This window comes from Rattus norvegicus, chromosome 2 (genome assembly GCF_021556685.1).
Source record: "Rattus norvegicus strain SHRSP/BbbUtx chromosome 2, alternate assembly SHRSP_T2T, whole genome shotgun sequence".
In the NCBI taxonomy this organism is placed as follows: domain Eukaryota; kingdom Metazoa; phylum Chordata; class Mammalia; order Rodentia; family Muridae; genus Rattus; species Rattus norvegicus.
The window spans coordinates 93,360,224-93,386,998 of NC_141535.1; the positions used below are offsets into that span (position 1 = coordinate 93,360,224).

At 47.2% G+C, this 26,775-nt stretch overlaps 1 protein-coding gene across 1 annotated transcript in view; it reads left to right on the top strand.

Moving 5' to 3' along the window:
* The first annotated feature begins 3,709 nt into the window (after nucleotides 1–3,709).
* Zfp704 (zinc finger protein 704) overlaps nucleotides 3,710–26,775 on the top strand; it is a 191,502-nt gene continuing 168,436 nt past the window's right edge. The window contains 1 exon segment of the mRNA NM_001447250.1: nucleotides 3,710–4,534. Coding sequence (NP_001434179.1) covers nucleotides 4,085–4,534 — 450 coding nt within the window. The 5' untranslated portion in view covers nucleotides 3,710–4,084.

A 26,775-nucleotide genomic window follows, 5' to 3' on the forward strand; every position in this document is an offset into this window, starting at 1 on the left:
ACACACACCACTCACACACACATACACACATACACAGAGCAAACATGGAGGGATGGGAAAAGGGAGAATAACATACCCCCCTTCTTCCCTCCAAATAGCAAGCCTTCAGGAGGTGTTACCTAGAACTACAGGACAGTACAGTGCCCTTACAGGGTTGAACTGTTCACAGGAGAGCTGTTGTGTGAAATGATGAATCAGCCAGGATTTGGGGAAGGCTCTAAGAGATGATTCACACTCTTTCGTCTGTCTTCATATAGGCTGTGACAGTCCTCACCTGAGCTCATTTGTGAGTTTCCCAGAAGTGTGGAAAGATGAACCTAATCTTACTTTCATAACCTTTGTAAAGGCCAAAATGTTACTTTCCATTTAGAACTGGGTTTTAGAAGGAGCTACCATGATCAACAGCTCTAAGTAGTTAAGTGCTGTCAGTGGTGGGTGGGTCTGTTGTGTTTCTGCATAGGCTATGGTTATACTTCATGATTTAGGGACCATGATTTCTATTTTTCTGAATCTTAAAAATACTGAACAAAATGTCAAATTGACTTGTTTTCTTCAATCATTCTTTTTTTAAAAAACACATCATTGAGCATCTTCGGTACCTAAATGTTGTGGTAAATATTAAGAAATTGGTAGCCTTTTATCCCGCACTAGTGCCAGTACCCATGTGCCCTCGGGGGTACTTTTATCTCAGCAGCTGCAGGCTGCCCCCAAGTACTCTCAGACCCAGGCAATTCGAGGGCCATTCCAACGTGGCACCTTGTCATGCTGGGCCCTAGAATTAGTTCTGGCACCCGTGGGGCCCTACGGAGCTAGCCATAATTTATCTCTGGTTAGAACTTGGGGTGCTCTGATCTACTGTAGCCTTCATGGACCACCAAGCTGGGACTCACATCGCTGTCTGTTAAAGCTCCTCCACTCTACTCCCTTCTGCTCTTTCTCTAGCACTTACTGCACCTCTAAACCACCATGTTCGCTTGTTTTTCCTGACCTTTACGTCTCTCTTCAACAAGGGCTCAGCAGCTCACTGTGCACTCCAACCTAAGAGCTGCTCCTGGGGCTGGGAGGAAAAACTCCTCTTGCAAGCAGGAGTATTTGAGTTTGACCCCTGTGACCCTGAGGGGAGAGGTAGATGTGGGTGAGGGAGACAGGTTATTAGGTAAAGGTGTTAGCTGAGCAAGCCTGAACCTCCCAGTCCCATCCCAGGAAGCTATGGAACGCAGTAAAAAGCAGGATGTGGTTTTCTTCTAAATTGATTGCATTTAAGATTCCAAAAATGACTGTATGTATTAACTCATTAGCCTACAAAATAAAGAGTTCTTTGAGAATTTCATGCAAGGTATTTTGATAATATTCACCCCCAACTCTTCCCCTAGACTCCTTCCAGATCTACCCACCTCTTTATTCCCCGATGTTGTGACCTGTTATCTCTCTACTTTAATAACCCATCCACTCCAGTTTTTGCTGTCCATACACTTAGTCCTGGGTGTGGGGCTATCCACTAGAGTGTAGCTGACTTCTCGGGAGTCACATCATTAAAGACTACTGCCTTTCCCTCCCTTAGAAGCTGTTATCTGTCCACAGCTTCTGTAAGAAACCCCTCACCCATATTCCTGTAAGTAACCACTTACAATAAAACCCACTTACCAAGTTCACCAAGCTGGACTTTGGTGTATCTGCACTTTAATCTGTCATGGGTTCCCTATCGGGGATAAGTTGATAAGTGTGTTTTGTTTCCCCAGGAAAAGTCTGTCACATGGCATAGATGATGAACCAAAGTACCGTCCCACCAAAGCTCCCCTGGGGAACCAGTGACTTTATTGGCTTACTTACAAACCTGAGGGAGGAGTCAGCGGAACATGGGTGAGCCCAAAGCAGATGAACGCCAGCATGGATAATGATTTACCCAAAGCTGCATAGATGGGGTCTCCCCTTTCGGCTAACCTTCCACACTCTGTAATCTAGCATCTCTGCTGGGACAGAGCCAATGCAATTAGGGTTGGGAGAGAACAGCCTGAGTCTCAGGTGAGCGGCGTTGTACCCACTCCTCCTAAGGACAGTCAACCGGACAGTCAACCGGCCTGCTGCCATGGGAGTATCACAGCTATTCTGATGACCCCGACAGCTGTTATGTTAGTTATGTCAGTCTACAAGAGCTCTTCTGCACCCCTGCCATAGTCCTTGAGCCACCTGCCCACCCTTGCCAGAGACCTATATACTTAGCTACCTCTCTCCAAATCATCTCCTAAGATCAACCAAGCTACTGTTTTAAATCTGGAGGCCAGCAGCTTCACTCCCTGCCTGTAGTACTCTTTGTAGCACCCACTGAAACAATTCTCTTGCTTCTGGGAGGGACTAGTTACACCGAATGGATCCAAGACACACCCATAAATTACAATGCTCCAATTACAGTGTTTGCTCATTCTTAAAGCCTAAACAGGATGTTTTCAGTTGAAAAGTTTTCTAGAAACCCTGTGATCTGAAAGTGGTCAGAGGAGATAATCCTGGGGTGGAATCTGAAGTGGGGCAGGGGAAAGTGCATAGGTGCACACACCCCACCCCATCCCACCCCACCCCTGCATTTCCATTTTCACTGTTATCAGAGCTTTGGGAAGTTAAAGGAAGGACTGCTCGGAAAGGCATTTCAGAAAGAACAAGGGCCTGAAATGGTGGACTGGTGCCTCAAAGGAAGTGATAATAAGGAGGCTTTAAAACTCACCACTATTTTTGGGTGTGATTACTTAAAACAGACATTTTCTGGATGGTAACCAGTTTCTGGGAGGATAAAGTTCAGTTTAGAATCCTTGAACTCATCCCTATTCAGTGGTTGGAAGGAACCTCAAAGATTTAATGAGCCCCATCACCCATCACGTGTCTAGCAAGCCACTTGATGTTCAATCTCCAACACAATGGCAGATCCTGCGGACACCTTTTTACTCAACAGCTGAAGAATAAGGCCCTCTCAGCCCTAGCCAAAACTGGTAGAATTTAGGGACGTGATTTAAATGCAGAATGTCTGGTTTACTACCGCCTAAGGGAGGCCTCAGAAAGTGGCAGTCATTCATTTCACGGCAAACTGGCCTTCTGCTAGCTCTTACATCATAGAAAACAATGAAATAATAATCTTGACCACTTGGTGAGTTGCTCCTTCTAGACTGGCACAATTCCAGCAGACCAAACTAAGAGCAGAAGGCTTTTGGAATTCGGCCGATATCACCAGGTAAGATCCTCAGGTGGAAACTGGAAGAAAACTGTTGGAAGGCCGAACTTGCACAGAGCAGAGAACATGAGGCAAGGCCTACAACCTTGTGCTTAAAGAGCCTCGTAGAGAGGGTCCTGAAAATGTTTCAGGAAGCTCAGTGACTGAGGACACACGTTGGGAACTGACCCCAAACCTCGGATTGGCATACCTAGTCGGACTCCACTTGAGCACCAGAGTGCTCCGAGTGCCTCAGAACCACTCTGAGCAAATCTTTTAAGCAAACACCTTCTCGCTGGCTAAACCTATGCTCTTCCCACCAGAGGGAGACGTGGGCCCAGGGGCAATGGTGGCCTCAGTGTCCCGACCAACTGCTAGGAAGCTGGCAGATTTTCAGAGAGCGCGGGTCTGGGAAATAAATCCAGTCCGGGTTTTGTCTGAACAGGAGACCGGGAAGGCTGCGAGGACTGGAGAAGAGGGGGAGGCGGTGAAGACACGACACAAACAGCTCGCGCCCAGGACACCGTGGTAGGCCTCGAGCGCGCCGGCGCAGGGCCCGGAGAGGCGCGCGCCGGCCCGGCCGCCGGCCGCATGGAGCGCAGCGCAGCCCGCGACTCCGGGGCGGCGCAGGCGGAGGTAGCGGCAGCGGCCGCGGCGCGCTCGCTCACACCCACCCCCGCCCGCGGCCGGCGCGCCGCCCCGCCGTAGCCGCCGGCGTCCCCGCGGGCCGGGCCAGCAAAGGCGGCGTCCGCGCGTCTGCCAGCCAGCGGCCCCGGCCAGCCCCGGCCAGCCCCGGAGGCGGCCCCGCAGCCTCGCAGCCGCGCGTCCCCGGGCCCAGCCGCAGCCCGCGAGGAGCCCGGCGCCCCGGCCCGCAAGCCCGGCGCAGGCATGCAGGCCAGGCGCCTGGCCAAGCGCCCCAGCCTGGGCAGCCGCCGCGGGGGCGCTGCGCCCGCTCCCGCCCCCGAGGCCGCCGCTCTAGGGCTCCCGCCCCCCGGCCCCAGCCCGGCCGCCGCACCGGGAAGCTGGAGGCCGCCGCTGCCGCCGCCGCGCGGGACCGGTCCCCCGCGCGCTGCCGCCGCCTCGTCGCCGGTCCTGCTGCTGCTGGGCGAGGAGGACGAGGACGAGGAGGGCGCGGGCCGGAGGCGCAGGACGCGCGGGCGGGTAGCTGAGAAGCCCCGAGGGGGCGCGGAGGAGGAGGAGGACGACGAGGAAGAAGACGAAGAGGTGGTGGTCGAGGTGGTGGACGGCGACGAGGATGACGAGGACTCCGAGGAACGCTTCGTGCCCCTCGGACCTGGCCGTGCGCTTCCTAAGGGCCCGGCCCGGGGCGCGGTGAAGGTGCGTGCGAGGTACCAGGGTTCTGTGGGGGGCTCGGCGGGGCGCCGGGCAGGCCGTGCGGAGCGGCGCGGGCCGGGAGGGGTGTGTCAGGCGGCCGTGGGCAGCGCGCGGAACTGCGGCTCAGCGGTGCGGGGCGGCCTGTCGTTGCTCAGAGGTCGGGTGGATTGGTAGTCCCGCGTGCCGGTAGGGAAGGAAGGAACGCTACTCCCGGGCAGGGTGGGAAACTTGGGAGCTGGACGAGGTTAGGAGCCCCGATCGACAAGGCATTGCCATTTTATTCTCCTCTGGGGACGCAGGAGTCTTCCTTCCCTTGTTCAAGATTCTGGAAACTAGCCAGCAACCTGCAACACCTCCCTTCACCTGAGAACAGTTGTTGATCAGGTTCCATCATAGGCGCTTGTGAAGGAGCTTTGAGCCTGTGCAGAAGCAACAACCAAGACCTTGGTTTCCGCGTGCTTTCTGCTGCACCCCATTACCCGCGCTTTTCCTCGCCCTCCTTAAACTGGACATCTTAAGCACCCCCGCAAGATTACAAATGAGGAAAGAGGAAAATGGGAAAGGTGTTTGTGTTGGGGGGAGGGAGAGGGGTGGCCTTTCAAATGAATGTGACTTTCAGCTGAGAATTCTCACCAAGTCCCCATCCGCGCTAGAGCGACCAGTGGTCTTTCCGTTTTTTGTATCTTCAGGAGATAAAGGGTTTATTATTACACAACGGACTGGCTGAGCTTCCAAGCACACTATTGGACAAAGCAAACTGCGTTGAGGTTCATGCACCGTGTATGTTGCTAAGAAGTTTTGAGGGCAGCAAGTGGCAAGCAATGGAGAGTGGTTTCTCTCCAGTGTTTTTTAAGTCAGCATGATAGCCAGAAATTCTCGGAGTGTTCCGAAGAAAATACATATAAACGAGTGAACTTGATAGAGGTTGTTGTTGTTTAATCTCTCCGTCCCGTTCTCTCAAAAGTGTCTGGAAGCTTGCAATTATATTTACAAAGAAAAGTTAAAAGTAGTTAACATAACCCCCGCAATAGATGTGGGTTAACATAGCCCCGCAATAGACGTGGGAATGTGTTTCTTTCCTAGACCACCCTGAAGTACGACTGGCTCCCAGTGTGAGAAGACTCACAGTGTGAGAAGACCAGCGAATGGTCATTTGGGTGACTGTTTTTGACAGCTGCTTGTTGGAATCCGGACTGTGCTCACACTCATTACTGTTGCCGCTGAAAAGCCTGCATTGTGTGGCAACAGGATATAGCCGGATTTGAATTAAGTTCCATAGCGTCAGTGACACCGAATAAGACAGAGTGCTCCTCTGAGCAGTGTTGTTCACACACACTCACAATGTGTCTGGGGTTTGAACGGTGATTAAGCAAGTTGAGATAGAAAAATTAATACGTTATGCCCTGTGATCCAAGCAGGTCCAGTGTTGGAAAGAAATCTGTTCTTCAAACTCAATATCTAGGGTGTGATTGTTAGCGTTAGCAGAAAAGATTTTTCACAACTCCAAATAAATTTAACTTTTTTTCAAATTTCTAACACATTGCTTTGCTCACAACTTTTATAGCACATTGCTTACAGCTTCTTAGAAGTTACATGCTGAATACATTGTGGCATAATTTATCTTCTTCTTTCTTCTCTTCAGAGATATCCTGATCCTGCATCTGAGGAGTTTCTTTTTTAAAGGAATGTAGCAGATAAATTTACATTTCTATATGGTCATGTGTCTGACAGGTACTTATTGAGCACCTACTCTATGGCAGGCGCTACTCTAGCACACCTTGGTAGGGCATGGCTAGAATTCTTGCCCATAATGCACTGTGTCATAGCAGCTGATAAATGTGCAAGCATGACGCCAGGGGCCATGATTTGTGCAGTTGCTACTCAGCTCTCGCTGGCCCTCCTGAGTGGATCCAGTGACCACACCAGAGTTGGTTAAAGCACAGAGATGGAAGATGGCCTTCCTCCTTTGTCTTCCCTCAGCAAGTGACAGAACGGAGCTCTTCTGTCTCAGGATAGGGAGAGCCCTGCATATTGTCATTGAGTTGATACTTATGACCCTTTCTTTAAAAAATATTAAAGTAAGTGTGTGTGTGTGTGTGTGTGTGTGTGTGTGTGTGTGTATACACACGTGTGAGTGGAAGCTGTGGAACACGTAGGGAAGTCGGAGAACTTTGTTTAGAGTCTGCTCTTTACGTCTCCTTTCTGCTTTCCAGACTTTTCAGAGTTCAAACTCTTGCATGGCAAGTGTCCTCACCTTCTGGAACTTCTCAGCTGGCCCTGTTTATGACCCGCAGGGAAATGCCTCCCAAGAATTCTGTTCTTTCTTTCCTGCATAACCGTGTTTGTCTGATCTAGGAGCTGTCACTGGAATTGTCGTGGAGCTAGTGGGAGGGAAGTGTGCTATGGGTGTATTGCCGTGAGAGTATCTGAGTGTGGAGGGCAGCCAGGGGTGGAGATGACAGCCAAGTCCCTCTGAATCTGCCTGCTTCTTCTGCCCACTTCATCTGTCTTACAGATGTAAATCAAGTGTACTTGGTGCGGGACTGAGCTGGGGTGCTTGGATCTGGAAAGGAAGCAAGGGAGTGGGGGATGGGAAAAAGGAAAGACAGGATTGTCTGGCAGGCCTGGGGTAACACCGGGAGGGAGGTGGTGCAATTTTAGAATCTCAAAAGAAAAAGAAAAGGCTTCTAGAGGGGGCACCCTCTTGGTAGGGGACATTTGATCTTCAAGCAGAGACTCTTTGCACAGGATCTTTCCAAGATCCAAGACCCGGGAGTAGCAACTGAAACCCTTTTTTTTTTTTCGGAGCTGGGGACCGAACCCAGGTAGGCAAGCGCTCTACCACTGAGCTAAATCCCCAACCCCCGCAACTGAAACTCTTGAGGTGAGAAGCAGCACGTGGCTGTGGTAGGAAGGAGGTAGCTCCGAGGCGGGCCTGGCCCAGGAAAGGAAATGGCAGCCCTTAAAGATCGAGTCTTTGGGAAGTTCTCGTCAGGAAAGCCTGCCAGGTGGCTGGTATTTTTCTGGAGGCCAGAAGCAGGAGCTGAGAAAGCGGTGGTATTGGAGTAGATCCAGTTCTCAGGGACGGGAGAGATGCTCAGCATAGGCAGCTGGCGAGAGGGGGCTCAGGACCATCTCAGGCTCCACTGTGGAGCCCAACATCCAAGAATGATTGATGGCCTGGGTGAAGGAAGAGAGGGATTCAGAGGAGCTCGGGCACAGAGGATGGCCGAATGTGCCGTTTGCAGAGATTGGGGAAATGGCCGGGCTGAGGGCTCTGTTTGAACACACTAGGAATGAGGCAATGGGAAACTTTTACATGGAGGTTGCTGGCAGGTCAGTGGGCTTAGGGTGTGGATCAGAAAGGGGGAACTTAGAAATGACCAGTGTGCTGATGTCGGAGGTCATGCAGGAGGCTCAGAACAGCAGCCCAGCCAGGCTCTGAGGCACAGCCCCAGTCAGCGAGTTCTGGGAGAGGCTGGTGAAGATAGTTGAAGCAGCATCAACTGTGCATAAAATGTAGAGTGCAGAAACCCAGAGAAGAAACAGCTCCAGCAGCTGAGGAGCAGGCTTGGATGCTCAGTTAGTAGAAAGGCAAATCATTTGTGCTAGACAGCGGGGGTGGGGGGGTGGCTTACTACCACTCTTTTTTTTTTTTTCCCCCCGGAGCTGGGGACCGAACCCAGGGCCTTGTGCTTCCTAGGCAAGTGCTCTACCACTGAGCTAAATCCCCAACCCCTACTACCACTCTTTTTAACGTTCATTCTCAAGTGTTTGGGTGCTTTGGTTGCATGTAATGTATATATGTGCACCGAGTGTGCAGTGCCGTGGAGGCCAGAACAACCTCTGGATAACTGGTGTTACAGGTGGTTGTGAGCCATCCTGTGGCTTCTGGGAATTAAACCCAGGATTTCTGAAAGAGCAGCCAGTGTGCTTAACCACTGAGCCATCTGTCCACCCACCCCATCCCTACTATTATTCTTGATAGAAGTTTGTGTAGTTAGTTAAGTGGACCGAACCGTGAAGTGAATGAAGGTGAGGTGGTTAGGGTTTGCCATTAGAACGCTTTTTGGTAAGTTTGGTAAGGAAGAAGGGACTATTTTGCTTTTTCTAGGTGGGATGAAGTGAGCTTTGGAATAATGGCAGTGATATGAGGCCTTTCCTGAAAGAGGTTACACCTGTTAGTTTTCTGTTACTCTGTAACAAATTCCTAGCCATTTCCCCCTTCAGAGACAGCAAAGTCTTTCTGTGAGTTAAGAGTCTGGTTTTAGCCTGAACTTTGTCAGTTGCTAAGTTCTAAGCCAAGGGTCAGATGGGTGGATTTCTCAAGTGTTTGGGTGCTTTGGCCAAGAAAGGATTCTCTTCTAGGTTCAGAGTGAATGGGAAGAATTCATTTCCCTGAATCTGAAAGGCTGAGGACCCCAGCTCCTTGCTGACTGCATCTCATGAGTGCTCCATCACTCCTGGGGTTCATTTTTCCAGGTCTCCACTTCCTACCGTTTTCCATCCTGTGGGCCTCCTCAGCATGGCCTCTTGCTTTATCAGACAAGCAAGGGGAATCCTGGGGCCAGCTGCTGCACAGGGCTATCTCCCTGGGGCAGAAATGAACTCCACTGTCTTGGTTAGAAACAAGGTTACATGCTCCATCCGGTCTGAAAGGCAGCGATTGTACAAGGGCTGAAGAGCGTGAGGGTACGGGGATTACTGGGCACCCCTGGGTACCCTGGGAAGTATGAAATGGCAGGGAGAAGAGGGGGTCACTGCATAGGGAAAGTCCTGTAGTGTCTGGAACCCAGGTGGAAGAGGGCTGCCCTTTGAACTCTTTTTCCAGTGGAAAAGGTAGAGAGGGTGGAGAAAGGGAGTCCAGCTGAAGTCCATTTTCTGAGCATATGATGCCAGGTGACATGGTGCATGCCTAATGGCCTCTATTCTCCCATGCAGCAGAGGAGCAGGAGTGGATGAGGCCCATTTGCCGGCGAGTTGAAGACCTGCCCGATGGTGTGAAGTGATATATGGAAGGCCAGGCAAGCCAATGTGACCAGGAGACAAAGTGGCTGCCAGACCTATAGAGAGTCCACCTGGGGTTCGAGGTTCTGTGCTTATAGAGCAAGGAGCCTGCCTGGGTGTGAGGTCTCCCCAGCTTCATGCTCTTGCCCCCTGCAGAGGGATAATCATAAGAGGAATCCTGTCTGACACGTGTGGAGTGCACTCGCAAGGTGCAGGCTTGGTTTAACTTTCACATGGTCCCCTTAGCTATCCATGTCATGTACACCGGATGTTGCCAGTCCTTTTAGAGAAGGGACAAACAGCTATGATGCACGGCTGTGCTCCTGCTCAGTGGCAGACCAGGGACTGGAATCCTGGCCCATGTCCCTGCTGAGCTGCCTGTGGGGAAGGAAAAGCAGGATTCAGCAGGGTTGGGTTTCTGTGTAATGGAAAGGAGGAGAGGGACTGGTTCTTGCTGGTGCTGCCTGGGCTCTGGTTGCCCGCAGGGACCTGGAGATCCAGAATAAGGAGGGTGGGGGAGGAGTCGTGATAAAGTTGAGGAGGAAACAGAGGTTAAATCGATAAAGCCATGGCAGTTGGGTTCCAACATGAAGAGTGTTCACTGCATCCATTTGAGACAGGAGTTCTAGATATTTCATCCGAAGGAAGACCTCCTGAGGAATGTAAGACTTTTTTTTTTTTTTCTTTCTTTTTTTTTTTTTATTAACTTGGGTATTTCTTATATACATTTCAAGTGTTATTCCCTTTCCCGGTTTCCGGACAAACATCACCCTCCCCCCTCCCCTTCCTTATGGGTGTTCCCCTCCCAAACCTCCCCCCATTGCCACCCTCCCCGCATAGTCTAGTTCACTGGGGGTTCAGTCTTAGCAGGACCCAGGGCTTCCCCTTCCACTGGTGCTCTTACTAGGATATTCATTGCTACCTATGGGGACAGAGTCCAGGGTCAGTCCATGTATAGTCTTTAGGTAGTGGCTTAGTCCCTGGAAGCTCTGGTTGCTTGACATTGTTGTACTTTTGGGGTCTCGAGCACCTTCAAGCTCTTCCAGTTCTTTCTCTGATTCCTTCAACGGGGGACCTATTCTCAGTTCAGTGGTTTGCTGCTGGCATTCGCCTCTGTATTTGCTGTATTCTGGCTGTGTCTCTCAGGAGCGATCTACATCCGGCTCCTGTCGGTCTGCACTTCTTTGCTTCATCCATCTTGTCTAATTGGGTGGCTGTATATGTATGGGCCACCTGTGGGGCAGGCTCTGAATGGGTGTTCCTTCAGTCTCTGTTTTAATCTTTGCCTCTCCCTTCCCTGCCAAGGGTATTCTTTTTCCTCATTTAAAGAAGGAGTGAAGCATTCACATTTTGATCATCCGTCTTGAGTTTCCTTTGTTCTAGGGATCTAGGGTAATTCAAGCATTTGGGCTAATAGCCACTTATCAATGAGTGCATACCATGTATGTCTTTCTGTGAGTGGGTTAGCTCACTCAGGATGATATTTTCCAGTTCCAACCATTTGCCTACGAATTTCATAAACTCATTGTTTTTGATAGCTGAGTAATATTCCATTGTGTAGATGTACCACATTTTCTGTATCCATTCCTCTGTTGAAGGGCATCTGGGTTCTTTCCAGTTTCTGGCTATTATAAATAAGGCTGCGATGAACATAGTGGAGCACGTGTCTCTTTTATATGTTGAGGCATCTTTTGGGTATATGCCCAAGAGAGGTATGGCTGGATCCTCAGGCAGTTCAATGTCCAATTTTCTGAGGAACCTCCAGACTGATTTCCAGAATGGTTTTACCAGTCTGCAATCCCACCAACAATGGAGGAGTGTTCCTCTTTCTCCACATCCTCGCCAGCATCTGCTGTCACCTGAGTTTTTGATCTTAGCCATTCTCACTGGTGTGAGGTGAAATCTCAGGGTTGTTTTGATTTGCATTTCCCTTATGACGAAAGATGTTGAACATTTCTTTAGGTGTTTCTCAGCCATTCGGCATTCCTCAGCTGTGAATTCTTTGTTTAGCTCTGAACCCCATTTTTTAATAGGGTTATTTGTCTCCCTGCGGTCTAACTTCTTGAATTCTTTGTATATTTTGGATATAAGGCCTCTATCTGTTGTAGGATTGGTAAAGATCTTTTCCCAATCTGTTGGTTGCCGATTTGTCCTAACCACAGTGTCCTTTGCCTTACAGAAGCTTTGCAGTTTTATGAGATCCCATTTGTCGATTCTTGGTCTTAGAGCATAAGCCATTGGTGTTTTGTTCAGGAAATTTTTTCCAGTGCCCATGTGTTCCAGATGCTTCCCTAGTTTTTCTTCTATTAGTTTGAGTGTATCAGGATTGATGTGGAGGTCCTTGATCCACTTGGACCTAAGCTTTGTACAGGGTGATAAGCATGGATCGATCTGCATTCTTCTACATGTTGCCCTCCAGTTGAACCAGCACCATTTGCTGAAAATGCTATCTTTTTTCCATTGGATGGTTTTGGCTCCTTTGTCAAAAATCAAGTGACCATAGGTGTGTGGGTTCATTTCTGGGTCTTCAATTCTATTCCATTGGTCTATCTGTCTGTCTCTGTACCAATACCATGCAGTTTTTATCACTATTGCTCTGTAATACTGCTTGAGTTCAGGGATAGTGATTCCCCCTGAAGTCCTCTTATTGTTGAGGATAGCTTTAGCTATCCTGGGTTTTTTGTTATTCCAGATGAATTTGCAAATTGTTCTGTCTAACTCTTTGAAGAATTGGATTGGTATTTTGATGGGGATTGCATTGAATCTGTAGATTGCTTTTGGTAAAATGGCCATTTTTACTATATTAATCCTGCCAATCCATGAGCATGGGAGATCTTTCCATCTTCTGAGGTCTTCTTCAATTTCTTTCCTCAGTGTCTTGAAGTTCTTATTGTACAGATCTTTTACTTGCTTGGTTAAAGTCACACCGAGGTACTTTATATTATTTGGGTCTATTATGAAGGGTGTCGTTTCCCTAATTTCTTTCTCGGCTTGTTTCTCTTTTGTATAGAGGAAGGCAACTGATTTATTTGAGTTAATTTTATACCCAGCCACTTTGCTGAAGTTGTTTATCAGCTTTAGTAGTTCTCTGGTGGAACTTTTGGGATCACTTAAATATACTATCATGTCGTCTGCAAATAGTGATATTTTGACCTCTTCTTTTCCGATCTGTATCCCCTTGATCTCCTTTTGTTGTCTGATTGCTCTGGCTAGAACTTCAAGAACTATATTGAATAAGTAGGGAGAGAGTGGGCAGCCTTGTCTAGTCCCTGATTTTAGTGGGATTGCTTCAAGTTTCTCTCCATTTAGTTTAATGTTAGCAACTGGTTTGCTGTATATGGCTTTTACTATGTTTAGGTATGGGCCTTGAATACCTATTCTTTCCAGGACTTTTATCATGAAGGGGTGTTGAATTTTGTCAAATGCTTTCTCAGCATCTAATGAAATGATCATGTGGTTCTGTTCTTTCAGTTTGTTTATATGATGGATCACGTTGATGGTTTTCCTTATATTAAACCATCCCTGCATGCCTGGGATGAAGCCTACTTGATCATGGTGGATGATTGTTTTGATGTGCTCTTGAATTCGGTTTGCCAGAATTTTATTGAGTATTTTTGCGTCGATATTCATAAGGGAAATTGGTCTGAAGTTCTCTTTCTTTGTTGGGTCTTTGTGTGGTTTAGGTATAAGAGTAATTGTGGCTTCATAGAAGGAATTCGGTAGGGCTCCATCTGTTTCAATTTTGTGGAATAGTTTGGATAATATTGGTATAAGGTCTTCTATGAAGGTTTGATAGAATTCTGCACTAAACCCGTCTGGACCTGGGCTCTTTTTGGTTGGGAGACCTTTAATGACTGCTTCTATTTCCTTAGGAGTTATGGGGTTGTTTAACTGGTTTATCTGTTCCTGATTTAACTTCGATACCTGGTATCTGTCTAGGAAATTGTCCATTTCCTGAAGATTTTCAAGTTTTGTTGAATATAGGTTTTTATAGTAAGATCTGATGATTTTTTGAATTTCCTCTGAATCTGTAGTTATGTCTCCCTTTTCATTTCTGATTTTGTTAATTTGGACGCACTCTCTGTGTCCTCTCGTTAGTCTGGCTAAGGGTTTATCTATCTTGTTGATTTTCTCAAAGAACCAACTTTTGGTTCTGTTGATTCTTTCTATGGTCCTTTTTGTTTCTACTTGGTTGATTTCAGCTCTGAGTTTGATTATTTCCTGCCTTCTACTCCTCCTGGGTGTATTTGCTTCTTTTTGTTCTAGAGCTTTTAGGTGTGCTGTCAAGCTGCTGACATATGCTCTTTCCTGTTTCTTTCTGCAGGCACTCAGCGCTATGAGTTTTCCTCTTAGCACAGCTTTCATTGTGTCCCATAAGTTTGGGTATGTTGTACCTTCATTTTCATTAAATTCTAAAAAGTTTTTCATTTCTTTCTTTATTTCTTCCTTGACCAGGTTATCATTGAGTAGAGCATTGTTCAATTTCCACGTATATGTGGGCATTCTTCCCTTATTGTTATTGAAGACCAGTTTTAGGCCGTGGTGGTCCGATAGCACGCATGGGATTATTTCTATCTTTCTGTACCTGTTGAGGCCCGTTTTTTGACCAAGTATATGGTCAATTTTGGAGAAAGTACCATGAGGAGCTGAGAAGAAGGTATATCCTTTTGCTTTAGGATAGAATGTTCTATAAATATCCGTTAAGTCCATTTGGCTCATGACTTCTCTTAGTCTGTCTACATCTCTGTTTAATTTCTGTTTCCATGATCTGTCCATTGATGAGAGTGGGGTGTTGAAATCTCCCACTATTATTGTGTGAGGTGCAATGTGTGTTTTGAGCTTTAGTAAGGTTTCTTTTACATATGTAGGTGCCCTTGTATTTGGGGCATAGATATTTAGGATTGAGACTTCATCTTGGTGGATTTTTCCTTTGATGAATATGAAGTGTCCTTCCTTATCTTTTTTGATGACTTTTAGTTGAAAATTGATTTTATTTGATATTAGAATGGCTACTCCAGCTTGCTTCTTCTGACCATTTGCTTGGAAAATTGTTTTCCAGCCTTTCACTCTGAGGTAATGTCTGTCTTTGTCTCTGAGGTGTGTTTCCTGTAGGCAGCAGAATGCAGGGTCCTCGTTGCGTATCCAGTTTGTTAATCTATGTCTTTTTATTGGGGAGTTGAGGCCATTGATATTGAGAGATATTAAGGAATAGTGATTATTGCTTCCCGTTATATTCATATTTGGAAGTGAGGTTATGATTGTGTGCTTTCATTCTCTTTGTTTTGTTGCCAAGATGATTAGTTTCTTGCTTCTAGGGTATAGCTTGCCTCCTTATGTTGGGCTTTACCCTTTATTATGCTTTGTAGTGCTGGATTTGTAGAAAGATATTGTGTAAATTTGGTTTTGTCATGGAATATCTTGGTTTCTCCATCTATGTTAATTGAGAGTTTTGCAGGATACAGTAACCTGGGCTGGCATTTGTGTTCTCTTAGGGTCTGTATGACATCTGTCCAGGATCTTCTGGCCTTCATAGTTTCTGGCGAAAAGTCTGGTGTGATTCTGATAGGTCTGCCTTTATATGTTACTTGACCTTTTTCCCTTACTGCTTTTAATATTCTTTCTTTATTTTGTGCGTTTGGTGTTTTGACAATTATGTGACGGGAGGTGTTTCTTTTCTGGTCCAATCTATTTGGAGTTCTGTAGGCTTCTTGTATGCCTATGGGTATCTTTTTTTAGGTTAGGGAAGTTTTCTTCTATGATTTTGTTGAAGATATTTACTGGTCCTTTGAGCTGGGAGTCTTCACTCTCTTCTATACCTATTATCCTTAGGTTTGATCTTCTCATTGAGTCCTGAATTTCCTGTATGTTTTGGACCAGTAGCTTTTTCCGCTTTACATTATCTTTGACAGTTGAGTCAATGATTTCTATGGAATCTTCTGCTCCCGAGATTCTCTCTTCCATCTCTTGAATTCTGTTGGTGAAGCTTGTATCTACAGCTCCTTGTCTTTTCTTTTGATTTTCTATGTCCAGGGTTGTTTCCATGTGTTCTTTCTTGATTGCTTCTATTTCCATTTTTAATTCCTTCAACTGTTTGATTGTGTTTTCCTGGAATTCTTTCAGGGATTTTTGCGATTCCTCTCTGTAGGCTTCTACTTGTTCTCTAAGGGAGTTCTTTATGTCTTTCTTGAAGTCCTCCAGCATCATGATCAAATATGATTTTGAAACTAGGTCTTGCTTTTCTGGTGTGTTTGGATATTCCGTGTTTGCTTTGGTGGGAGAATTGGGCTCCGATGATGCCATGTAGTCTTGGTTTCTGTTGCTTGGGTTCCTGTGCTTGCCTCTCGCCATCAGATTATCTCTAGTGTTACTTTGTTCTGCTATTTCTGACAGTGGCTAGACTGTCCTATAACCTGTGTGTCAGGAGTGCTGTAGACCTGTTTTCCTGTTTTCTTTCAGCCAGTTATGGGGACACAGTGTTCTGCTTTCGGGCGTGTAGTTTTTCCTCTCTACAGGTCTTCAGCTGTTCCTGTGGGCCTGTGTCTTGAGTTCACCAGGCAGGTTTCTTGCAGGGGAAAAATTGGTCCTACCTGTGGTTCCAAGGCTCAAGTTTGCTCGTGGGGTACTGCCTAAGTCCTCTCCGCTGTGGCAGCAACCGGGAAGATCTGTGCCGCTCTTTCTGGGAGCCTCCGTGCACCAGGGTTCCAGATGACGTTTGGTGTTTTCCTCTGGCGCCTGGATGTGCACAGAGTGCAGTCTCTTCTGGTTTCCCACGCGTGTCCGCCTCTCTGAAGGTTCAGCTCTCCCTCCCACGGGATTTGGGTGCAGAGAATTGTTTATCCGGTCTGTTTCCTTCAGGTTCCGGCAGTGTCTCAGGCGCAGGGGTCCTGCCGCTCCCGGGCCCTCCCCTACGGGAACCCAGAGGCCTTATACAGTTGCCTCTTGGGCCAGGGATGTGGGCAGGGGTGGGCAGTGTTGGTGGTCTCCTCCACTCTGCAGCCTCAGGAGTGCCCACCTGATCAGGCGGTGAGGTCTCTCTCCCACGGGGTTTGGGAGCAGAGAGCTGCTGCGGTCCAGGATCCGCTGGTGTGGGACTTCCGGTAAACACCGGAATGTAAGACTTGAATAAGTGGGGTCTCAGTCTCCAGCTGAGGATACCAACGGAGTCACTATCCTACTTCAAGATAGGTGGTTGCAAATACAGGCATGGCTTTGCACCCATGACCCAGGCTTTTACTCACACCTGTTCCCTGTGCTCTACCCTGACCTGGTGTTTCTGGGGTCTTAGGTGCCATATTCAAACAACTGAAGAAGTGAACACAAATAGTAAAGTAGCAAGAAGTTGTATTTAATTATTTAACAGTGTCGTGGTGTGTGTGTGTGTGTGTGTGTGTGTGTGTGTGTGTGTGTGTACTTGTGTGTACTTGTGTGTACTTGTGTGTGGAAGTCGGAGAACAACTTTGGGGAATTGGTCCTCTCCACTTTCTTGTGGTAGGTTTCTTGTCTGTGCCGTGCTGTGTACTCTGGGCTAGCTGGCCTGTTGGCTTATAGGAGATTCTCTTGTCTTTGCCTTAAAAAGCATGTTACATCCACCTTATTTATTTATTTTTTAAAAGCTTGATCCTGAGTATCAAACTTGGGCCTTTAGGCTTCTGCCCAAATTCTTTGACCCATTGAGCCTTCTCACCATCCCAGTCTGTTTAACTTAAGAGAATGTACAGATGCACTACAAGGAATCCCAGGCCCTTTCAGCTGGAGTGGCCAAGGGGAGCAGTTATTGTCTGTGGCTTCCCTTTATGTGTTCTGGGTTGCTAAGGAGTGTGAGTGATTTTCTGTTTTGATTGACAGGCTTGAGATACTAAGTCTTTCTTTAGTGTATATATCGTTTCCCACGATGCATCTGCTTTTAATCATATGCTTTTAACACATAAGGTAGGAAAAATAGGAGATTTACCCCCTAACGATTAACTTAGGGGATATAGTTTGTCTTGCTGTGTGTGTATTCTGAACTGGTTCAAACTGGACTGCCCAAAATTTCCATAGACATAGTAGGGTACCTCTGAATGGAGCCTTAGTCCAAAAGGGGAATTACCCAAGACTTGCTAAGGAGAGGGAGATCTGTTCCATTTTTCCAATCAGAAGTCTGAGTGTATGTGCGGCTCGGTGCAGGTAGGGTCCCTGTTGCTGAGGACATTGCTAGTAAAGGTGTGTGGATATAGTTCCAGCCGAGGGGTTCCCGGTTCCTAAGCTTTCCCTGCTGTTCCCATCTGAAACCTCCCGATGTGCTTATGGGAACCACATGTCCGTTTTTGGCCACATAGTTGAGAAAGTAGAGACATGGATGCTACTTACGATCTGTGCTGTGGTCCTCTAGTACTATAGTGCCCCTCCCCCAGTTTAGTCCTTAATTGAAACAAGAAGAGAAACTTTGTATTTCAGCGTTTTCAATTTCCTATTCGTAAGATGCCCTTGCATACCTGGAGCCCAGCAGTGCTCCTGAGAGAGTCTGTAAAAATACTCAGTGACACAATGAACAATTTTTCTACTAATGTTTTACTAGAAAACAGTAAAGGGCAGTGTCAGACAGAGAAGGATTTAATAATATCTCAATATTTGGCACCGACAGAGCAGCTGGGAGCTTAGATAACAAGGCCCGGGATGGAGCTTTTTAATGCTGTGTAGAAGTTTAACCAAGCAGAACCCAGCAACCTCGAAAGATTGATAATTCACTGATAAAATAAATTCAAGAAGAACCTGGGCACAAAAGGTTGCTGCAAGTCCACCAAGATTTTCTGTATTGAAAAACTGGGGAGGGAACGCTTTCAAATGAGGTAATGTACATTAGCTGTTCTCAGCGGTGGTAGTGTCGGCTGGCCATGGTATGTGGCTGTCTGCCAGCTCTGCAGGGGTGGTTAACACATCCTGCAGCTTATCTCTTGACCATCAGATGACACAAGGGGCCTTTGGCAGGGATCTAGTGTCCCACCTTACCCTCTCATTTTCTAACAAGTGCATGCTTTACAAATTGTTGGCTCACACAGAAAGTGTGTGCTAAATATACTCCACAAAGTTGTCATTCACAGACTGTAGACTGCTGTAGAGTTGCAAGGGGCATGGAGATTATCTAGTAATCTAACGCCCTGCCTTGTCTGTGGAGGATACAGACCCGTGTAAGAAGAAATACCTGTTCAACTCTGGCTTTTGACACAGTGCCTCATGCTGCCCACCCCTAGCCATCACCCTCCTTCTGGGATTGCTCCTTGTGCCCAGGGATGGTCTTCACACCACTCTGTTGGAGCTGTGGATAAATGTGGATAAATGCCAGTTTTCCAAAGTAGTCTGTCAGCGTCCAACTTTGAAAAGCTCCCTCTCCTGTGGTACTGCATGCAGGCAGGGGATGCCTGGTTTGCCAGTGGTATGAAAGGTGGAGCTCTTTCTCTGTGAGGCCTGCCCAGGCCTATCCTCCTCTCCTTAGGAGAATGGTGACAAACAGAAAGTCACAGTGAGCTGACGGCCGTGACCTTGTACAGTGTGTGCATGGGTGCAGTGTGTGTCCAGTGAGCTTGCTCACAAAAGTAGTTACCAGCCATGAGCTCAGGTCTCCTCTCCTTTGTTAACACTTGACTGTGGTTGCATAGAATGGCCCATACCTCAAGCATTAACAAAAAAGGGGAAGGAGCATAATAACCCAGGTTTTCCTGAACCCCCACTCTTAATGAGGGGCCAGAGTGAACCACAGCCCTTGCACAGGCTGGAACTTTTAAAACTTGGGGACTAAGTTCAGACAGCAGCCCATCTCAGTCAGATGAGCATGCCTCCTGGGTTCTGGAGGTCACGAGGGAGGAGGAATGCCGGCCCTCCCTGCCCTGCTGCTCCTGTAACATTAGTACTTCAGGTCTGTATGAACAGTCTTGAAAGTCAGCAACTCTTCAGCTGCCTGCTACAGTCTCATCTTGAGGTGGATACATGGTTTCTGTCTGGCTTTCTGAATTTCACAGTACTTAACAGCTCTCACAACCAGCCTTGTGGCTCGGCCAGATCTGGTTGTAAATAAGGACCATTGCTGAGCATCTGCTGTTCATACTTGCACTCACTCTCTAGTTAGGAGGTACTTGGTGTACACATGGGAATAGCGAGTGATGCATAGGCTACCTCTGCTTCCAGGGAGCCTGCAGTGCAACACGCCTACCAGGCGATCTGCAGGGAGGTGTGAAGTCCTCTGCTCTCTTTCTTTCTAATAAGATCATGACTAGTTCTTCCAGGCCAACTTGCTGAGTCACAACTTGGCATGCAATTTTGATATATATCTTAAGACAATGGCAACCAAACAGTTTATGTAAAGAAAATTATATGGTTTGGCCAGGAGGTAATTCCTGGACTGAATTTGGCAAGTAACCACAATTGTTGCTCTTTGGTGGTAAGAAGGAACGGAATAGAACTCTGAATCTGGGGTAGATCAATTAGGTTCTCTGCTTCACTGAAGGTACTGTTTTGGAAAACCATGTTATAAATTATGAGAAAGATTTGATCGAAGAAGATGTGTTTATATGTGTGTATTCATGTATATGCACATGCATGTATGTGTTCTGAATGTGGAGGCTAATGGTCAGGTTAGGTGTATTATTTACCATTAAATTAATTAACTTTAAAAGCGAATGTGTTTCTTGAGGGTTTTTCTTTACTGTGTATTTTTGGCGGGGAGTACATGTATGTGTGTATACTACATACAGGGGTCTTAGATCCCCTCCAGGACTGGAGTGACAGACCATTGTGAGCTGCCATCTGGGTGCTGGGAAACAAACCCAGGCTCTGTGCAGGAGCAGAGGCCAGTGCCCCCTGCCGAGGCGGCCAGTGCCCCCTGCGGAGGTGTAGCTCCAACCCCAGGACTTCTGCTTTTGAAACGAAGTATCTTACTGGAAGGAGCTCCCTGAGTCATCTAGACTGTCTGCTAGTGAGCCCTAGAGGTCCACCAGTCTCTGCCCCTCAGCCCTGATGTTACACGTGTGCACTGCTACGCCTGCCTTTCCATGGAGGTCCAGGGGATGTGACACTACCACAGGTCCATGAGTGTGAGGGCTCCGTGTGCTTTACCAGGAGACTCTTGGGGACAGTCCTGTCTCCACTTTAGGAAACTGAGTAACCAATCAATATGAGTGAATGCCAGATGTGACAGCACTTTAAACTTAATCATCCTCCCTCCCTTCCTCCCCGCCTCCCCCTTTTCTTTCTTTCTACAGACTGCTAAATCTTGCAGTTAGGATAACCGCATCAATGGGACCTCCATTGTCCTTTTCTTAGTAAGACACCACAGGAGCAGGCTTGAGTCTAAGCAGAGGACCCTGCAGTACCCTCACCTTGCCTGTTCCTTCTCTGTCAATAGGACACAGTGCAGAACAGGCTCTGGCTTCAAGTCTTGTCCTTCCTACGTGCTGGTGTGTGACCTTTCCCAGTGCCATCACTGCTCTGTGCTTCAGTGTTACGGTTGAACATTTGGAGCAACGTTAGCCCATCATTATGGGATGTGGCTCACGAGACCTCCCCAAAGTGAGTGTGAATGGAAGTGTTACTTCTTCTATGGTGTTGTAATGGAACAATTGGCTTGTTTTTTAGAGTCCCAAGCCCTGCTCCTCTGTGTACTGTGCTCTCAAGGTGTTCAAGCTCCACATCCATCTGAGCTCCTGGTGCAGCAGTGAGCTTGGACTTTGCCTCCAGCCTAGAGGGCTGCCAGTCATCTATCTGTGCACAGGCGAGCTCTGTCTAATCTATAGCTCTTTACCACAGATGCCCAGTAGTCCAGCAGGGAGGGGATTCCTCTACCACTGTGAGTTGTCACTGCCTGCTATAGACACCTAGTGATGTCACTTCCTCTTCTAATTGTCATGGCTGAGAGTCTCTGGACTGTGGGCTTGCCCTTCCTGGGTTTCTGTGTTGGTGTCGTGGACTTGGGAGAGGAGTTATCCTTTGTTCATGGAGAAGACAGGGATAATTAGCCTCAAGTTTACTGGTCCTGTCTCTTTTTTTCTCCTGTGTGGGAGCTGCCCAGCAGGGGAGAACGGACTGTGAGTGAATCATTTCTAGAAAATCTAGTAAAAAACAGATAATAGATTTTTTTCCAGTTACAAAATACTTCAAAAAATACTAGTGAATTGGAAGGGTAATAGCGTACAGATATGAAAACACCAGTGTTACTATAAAGGAGAAGCCGAGTGTGTACAAGTGCCTTTTCAGTTTCTAAGATAAACACACCTCGGGTCATTTGTATGTTTACATTTTCTTTAGCCTGCCTGCTTCTTCTCCATTTCCAGAGAACCTTTCCTTTGGATGGGTTCTGGGAAATACTGATTTATAATTCCCCCTTTCAATCGGAAAGCCATGTAAGTTCCTCAAGGCTTGAGATTAAGAGCTAAAAACCTGGACCAGGAAGAAGGTTCAGCAGGTAAAAATGGATGCTTGTGTTAAGTCTGATGGTCTGAGTTCGACTCCCAGAATCCACGTTAAAAAAAAAAGTCAAGTGTGTTGGTACACATCTGTAGTCCAGTACTCTATGATAAGCTAAGAGGTAGACACAGAAAGATCACTCGGAAGCTATGGGGCAGTTAACCTGGGGTACACACAGTGCACCAACAGATACAGCAAAGACCCTGTAGCAAAGCAAACTGGGAGGGGAGAATGACTTCCAAGGATTGTCCTCTGACCTCCACACATTTGCTATCGTATATGTGCCCCCCCCCCCCCCAGAATTCATACTTTATAATACACTCAACTTAATTTAAAGATTTGTTGTTGTGGGACAGTGTCTCACTATATAAACCTGGCTGTCTTGGAACTCACTATGTAGATGATACTGGCCTGAAACTCACAGAGATCTGTCTGTCTCTGCCGCCTAAGTGCTGAGAGTAAAGACGTTTATCACCACACCCGGCAAGTGTGTTTGTGTATGTGTGTGTATGTGTGTGTCTGAGTGCGTGTGCTGTGCGAATAGAGGTACCTGCAAAGGCCAGATAGGGTTGAAGAGTCACAGGCATTTGTAAGTATCCTGACCTGGGTGTTGGAAACTGAACTCAAGTTCTCTGCCAAGAGCAATGACTGCTTCTCACTAATGAACTCTTTCTCTGGTCCATTTTAAAAAGAGAGCGAAAACTATCATTATTTTGAGGCAAGGTCTCATATATAGCCCTAGCTAGCTAGAAACTCATAGAGATACACCTGCCTGTGCCTTCTGAATGATGAGATTTAATGTATAGACTCCATACCCTGCTAAAACTGTATTATTAAGAGAGTAAATTGTTATCATGCTGGCAGTACATACCTGTAGGCTTACCTACTCAGGAAGGCTAAGGGAGGAGGCTCACTTGAGCCCAGGAGCTGGAGACCAGCCGTGGCTAATATAATAAGATCCCCCCTCACATGTACACATGTACTTTACAAGCACAAAGAAATCATGTGTCCTTAGCGGATCTGACAGACAGCTGATTCGGTAGTGCGTTCCTAAGGGAGTTATTTCACTGGTACGTTTTGACTTTTATAGTTACAGCCCCATCCTCGTGTGCAATGTAGAGAACACTAACTTTCTTGGCCAGATGGGCTCGAAGATGGATCTAGGACTTGAGACAAGGAGGTTTGAAAAGTAATAGTTGAAATAGGACTTAAAATACCAAGAGAGCAAAACCACCACCTAGGAAGGTATAATTATTAATTTGTGTTCATGTCCCCCAAGAAAACGACTGAGATTCCAGGGCAGCATGAATGGCAGGAGTTCTTCCGATCACTGAGCTACCGATTGATATCACTCTGTCAGCATCGATCGGGGAGCTGGGTGGGTACAGCCTGATGGACTCTGTTTCTGTTCTCTGACATTCGATACATTGTAGCTTATAGACCCTCCTCGTGGCTAGCCTCATGTGACCCTCTTGATAAATGTAGAGCTTGATAACATTTTCCTTGCTTTATGGATGTGGAAAACAAGCCTCAGAGAAATGGCAGCTTCTGTGGAAAGAAATACACATGAGGTAATTTCATATCAAATGACACAGATATTTGTCAAACATTTCAGAAAACAGTTGGGACCAACAGATTTAAAAAATAATTGGAATTGGTACCTAAGCAACAATGGAAATTTAAGGAGAGAGGAAACTTTTGGATCGACTTACAGATTAAAACAATGTGAATTGCCGTTTTCATAAGTTGTCAAGCCTCATGTGGCGGGTGCTGCACAAGTCAGCTGTGAGTTGCTCACTGAACACTGAGCTGCATGTTTTCTATTAATTTGGGTCCAGATCCAAAGTTTAATTAAGAACATGTTCTTCAAATGCATGTTTTGGACAGTGTTTTCAATTAGTAGATTCATGTTCTTCCAACTCAAAGTGAATCTAGCAAAATATTAGAAAACTAATAAAAAACTTGAATGACAGTCTTAAAACTTTAAAAAATGTGAATTGTGTCTATTTGAGAGAAAAGTAGTCTTGTTTTTCATATATTGCTTGTAGTAAAAAGTTCTCAGGGACACAGGGATAGCTGGGTTGGTAACATGCTTGCCCTGCAGGCATGATGGCTGAGCCATCGCAGAACCCAGGTGAAGAAGCTGGCGATGTGATGTCCGCTTAGAGTTACGACAGGGCTGGGAATGAGACAGGGGGTCCTCCAGCCTGGCCGCTCAGCCAACTTTGTCTGATTGGTGAGTACCAGGTCCTAGAAAGAGACCTCCTTGTGCCAAAAGTGAGGGGCTGGAGAAGTGGCATGGCTCATTGAATGAGAGCATCTGCAGTTCTACCAGAGGACCCAAGTTCAGTTCATCCATCCACAGTGTTTTTTTTTTTTTTTTCCCCCGGAGCTGGGGACTGAACCCAGGACCTTGCACTTGCTAGGCAAGCGCTCTACCACTGAGCTAAATCCCCAACCCCTCCACAGTGGTTTTTTAACAAGACTTACTTTTATTACTATTTTAAAGCCATGTACAGGTTCCTGAGGAGGCCTGAAGAGGGTACCAGATTCACCTGGAGTTGGAGTTACAGGGGGTCGGGATCTGTCCAGGGTGGGTGCTGGCAACTGAATTTGAGTCCTCTGCAAGCCTTCTCGTGAGCTGTCTCTCCAGCATGGATGTTTTAATTCCGTGTGTACGTGTATGGCTGTGTTACTCACTTTCGTGCTGGGGCCTATGAAGAGAAGTGTGGGTTCCCTGGAGCACCGGGAATGTAAGTTCTGTAAAGCTGCAGACGTACTATTTGTTGTTGTTGTTTTAAGATAGGCTTTCGCCATGTTGCTCATCTGTCCTGGAACTCACAGAGACCCACCTGTCTCTGCCTCCCGTGTACTGGCATTAAAGGCATCGCATCACCCTGTCCCGGCCTAGCAGTAAGCACGTTTACTGCTGAGCCGTTCCTCCAGCCCTCACATTTTTTTAAGATCAGGTCTCTCACTGGGACCTGGGACCTGCTAGTTAGGTTAGGCAGCTGGCCAGTGAGTCCTAGGATCCCCCTGTCTTCCCAGCGTTGGGACTGCGTGATGCCAGCTCCACTCACTGTTTACCTTGGTGTGAGGGATCAAACCCAGGTTCTTAAACCGTCGGACCTGTACCAGAGAGCCATGTCCTCAGCCCCCAGCTCTCATAGGGATAGAGCCCTGGCCTCTGAATCAGAATTGCAGCTCTTGTCAGTTTGCACTGAAGCATGTCACTGCCCAGAAGCCAGCGCCCATCTGCAGTCACACTCCCTGTTGCTTGTAGCCGCTGCCTACTGATTTCTCTTGTTTTCAGTGCCACTAAGACTTCATTCGCTCATTGTGATTTCTTAAGGAGAAAGAAGAAGAAGGCGGAGGAGGAGGAGGAAGAGGAGGAGCAGGAGGAGGGGGAGGAGGAGGGGGAGGAGGCGGAGGAGGAGGAGCAGGAGGAGGGGGAGGAGGAGGAGGTGAGGAGGAGGAGGAGGTGGAGGAGGAGGAGGAGCGGGAGCAGGAGGAGGAGCAGGAGGAGGAGGAGCAGGAGGAGGAGGAGGAGCAGGAGGAGGAGGAGCAGGAGGAGGGGGAGGAGGAGCAGGAGGAGGAGGAGCAGGAGGAGGAGGAGGAGCAGGAGGAGGAGGAGGAGGAGGAGCAGGAGGAGGGTTAGTGTGTGAGAAAGCTTTAGGGACCGTGGTGAAAGAATCCTGGGTAACAAAGTAAACCATTTAGTAAGTGTACCCAAGCATTAGGTTCTCTGTGACTCAAGGGTGGGGGTTGGGGGAGGGGGACTTAGTGTCGATGACCTCACAGATGGGTCCCCATTTTTCTTTCCTCTTGATTCTTCCTTGTAAATTCCAGATAGAGTCTTGGTGTTGAGCAGTAACTGTGACGTTGACTTAACGTCCAAGTTGCATCCTACATTGCTTTTTGATACTCACTGTATAGCTTTAGGCTGGCCTCAAGCCCTCACTGCCCTGCCTTAGTCACCCGAGTGTGGGGATGGCTGGTAGGCACTGTGATTCCCGGCTTGTTGGATAATCTCGTGGCTACGGGGACATGAATTTCTTCTGGGTGGGTCAGGTTGATGCTGGTGTCCCCCTTCAGGTTTCTGTGTGGACGCCCAATTCCTTTGCTCCTCATTCTCCATCCTGAAGGATTTGGGGTAATCCCACAGGTCAGGTCTGTGTAGATCTAACTGTACACATGTTTGCCGTGGAGACAGTAAAGAATTGACTTTCCTCAGAAGGCACTGGATGAGGAACAAGGGTAGAGAATTCTAACTTCCTACAGGGTTTTATAGAAGAACCCTGTGCTGTAGTCACCCCAGAAGTTAAATATATACGGGTGCCTTATTGCTGTTTTGGCTAAGGGTTAGGCAGGAGCTTTGTGAGGGGTGAGAAAAGTCCTTCACTGGTGAAGAGCACCCCAGCTTGCATTTCAGGTGCTTTGCCATACATAGGATTTCCTAACAAAATGTTTTTGTTGGGGCTGGAGAAATGGCTTGGTAGTTGAGAGAGTTTTTGCTGTCCTTGCAGCGTCCATCCAGTGGTTCACAACTCTCTGCAGCTCTGACTTGAGGGGATCTAGTGCCCTTTTCTGCTCCTTGTACACACTGTGGTATAATTACATGCAGGCAAAACATTTCTATACACAAAATAAAAATAAACACGTGGTTTAAAATGCTCTTTATTTTCTTTCAATACAAAAAGAGGTTTGTAAAAACAAAACAAATGCCCTAAAACATGAAAAAGAACACAGCATCACTATGCTACCCTGACACCAACTTGACTGCATGGTGGCCACCAAGTGCA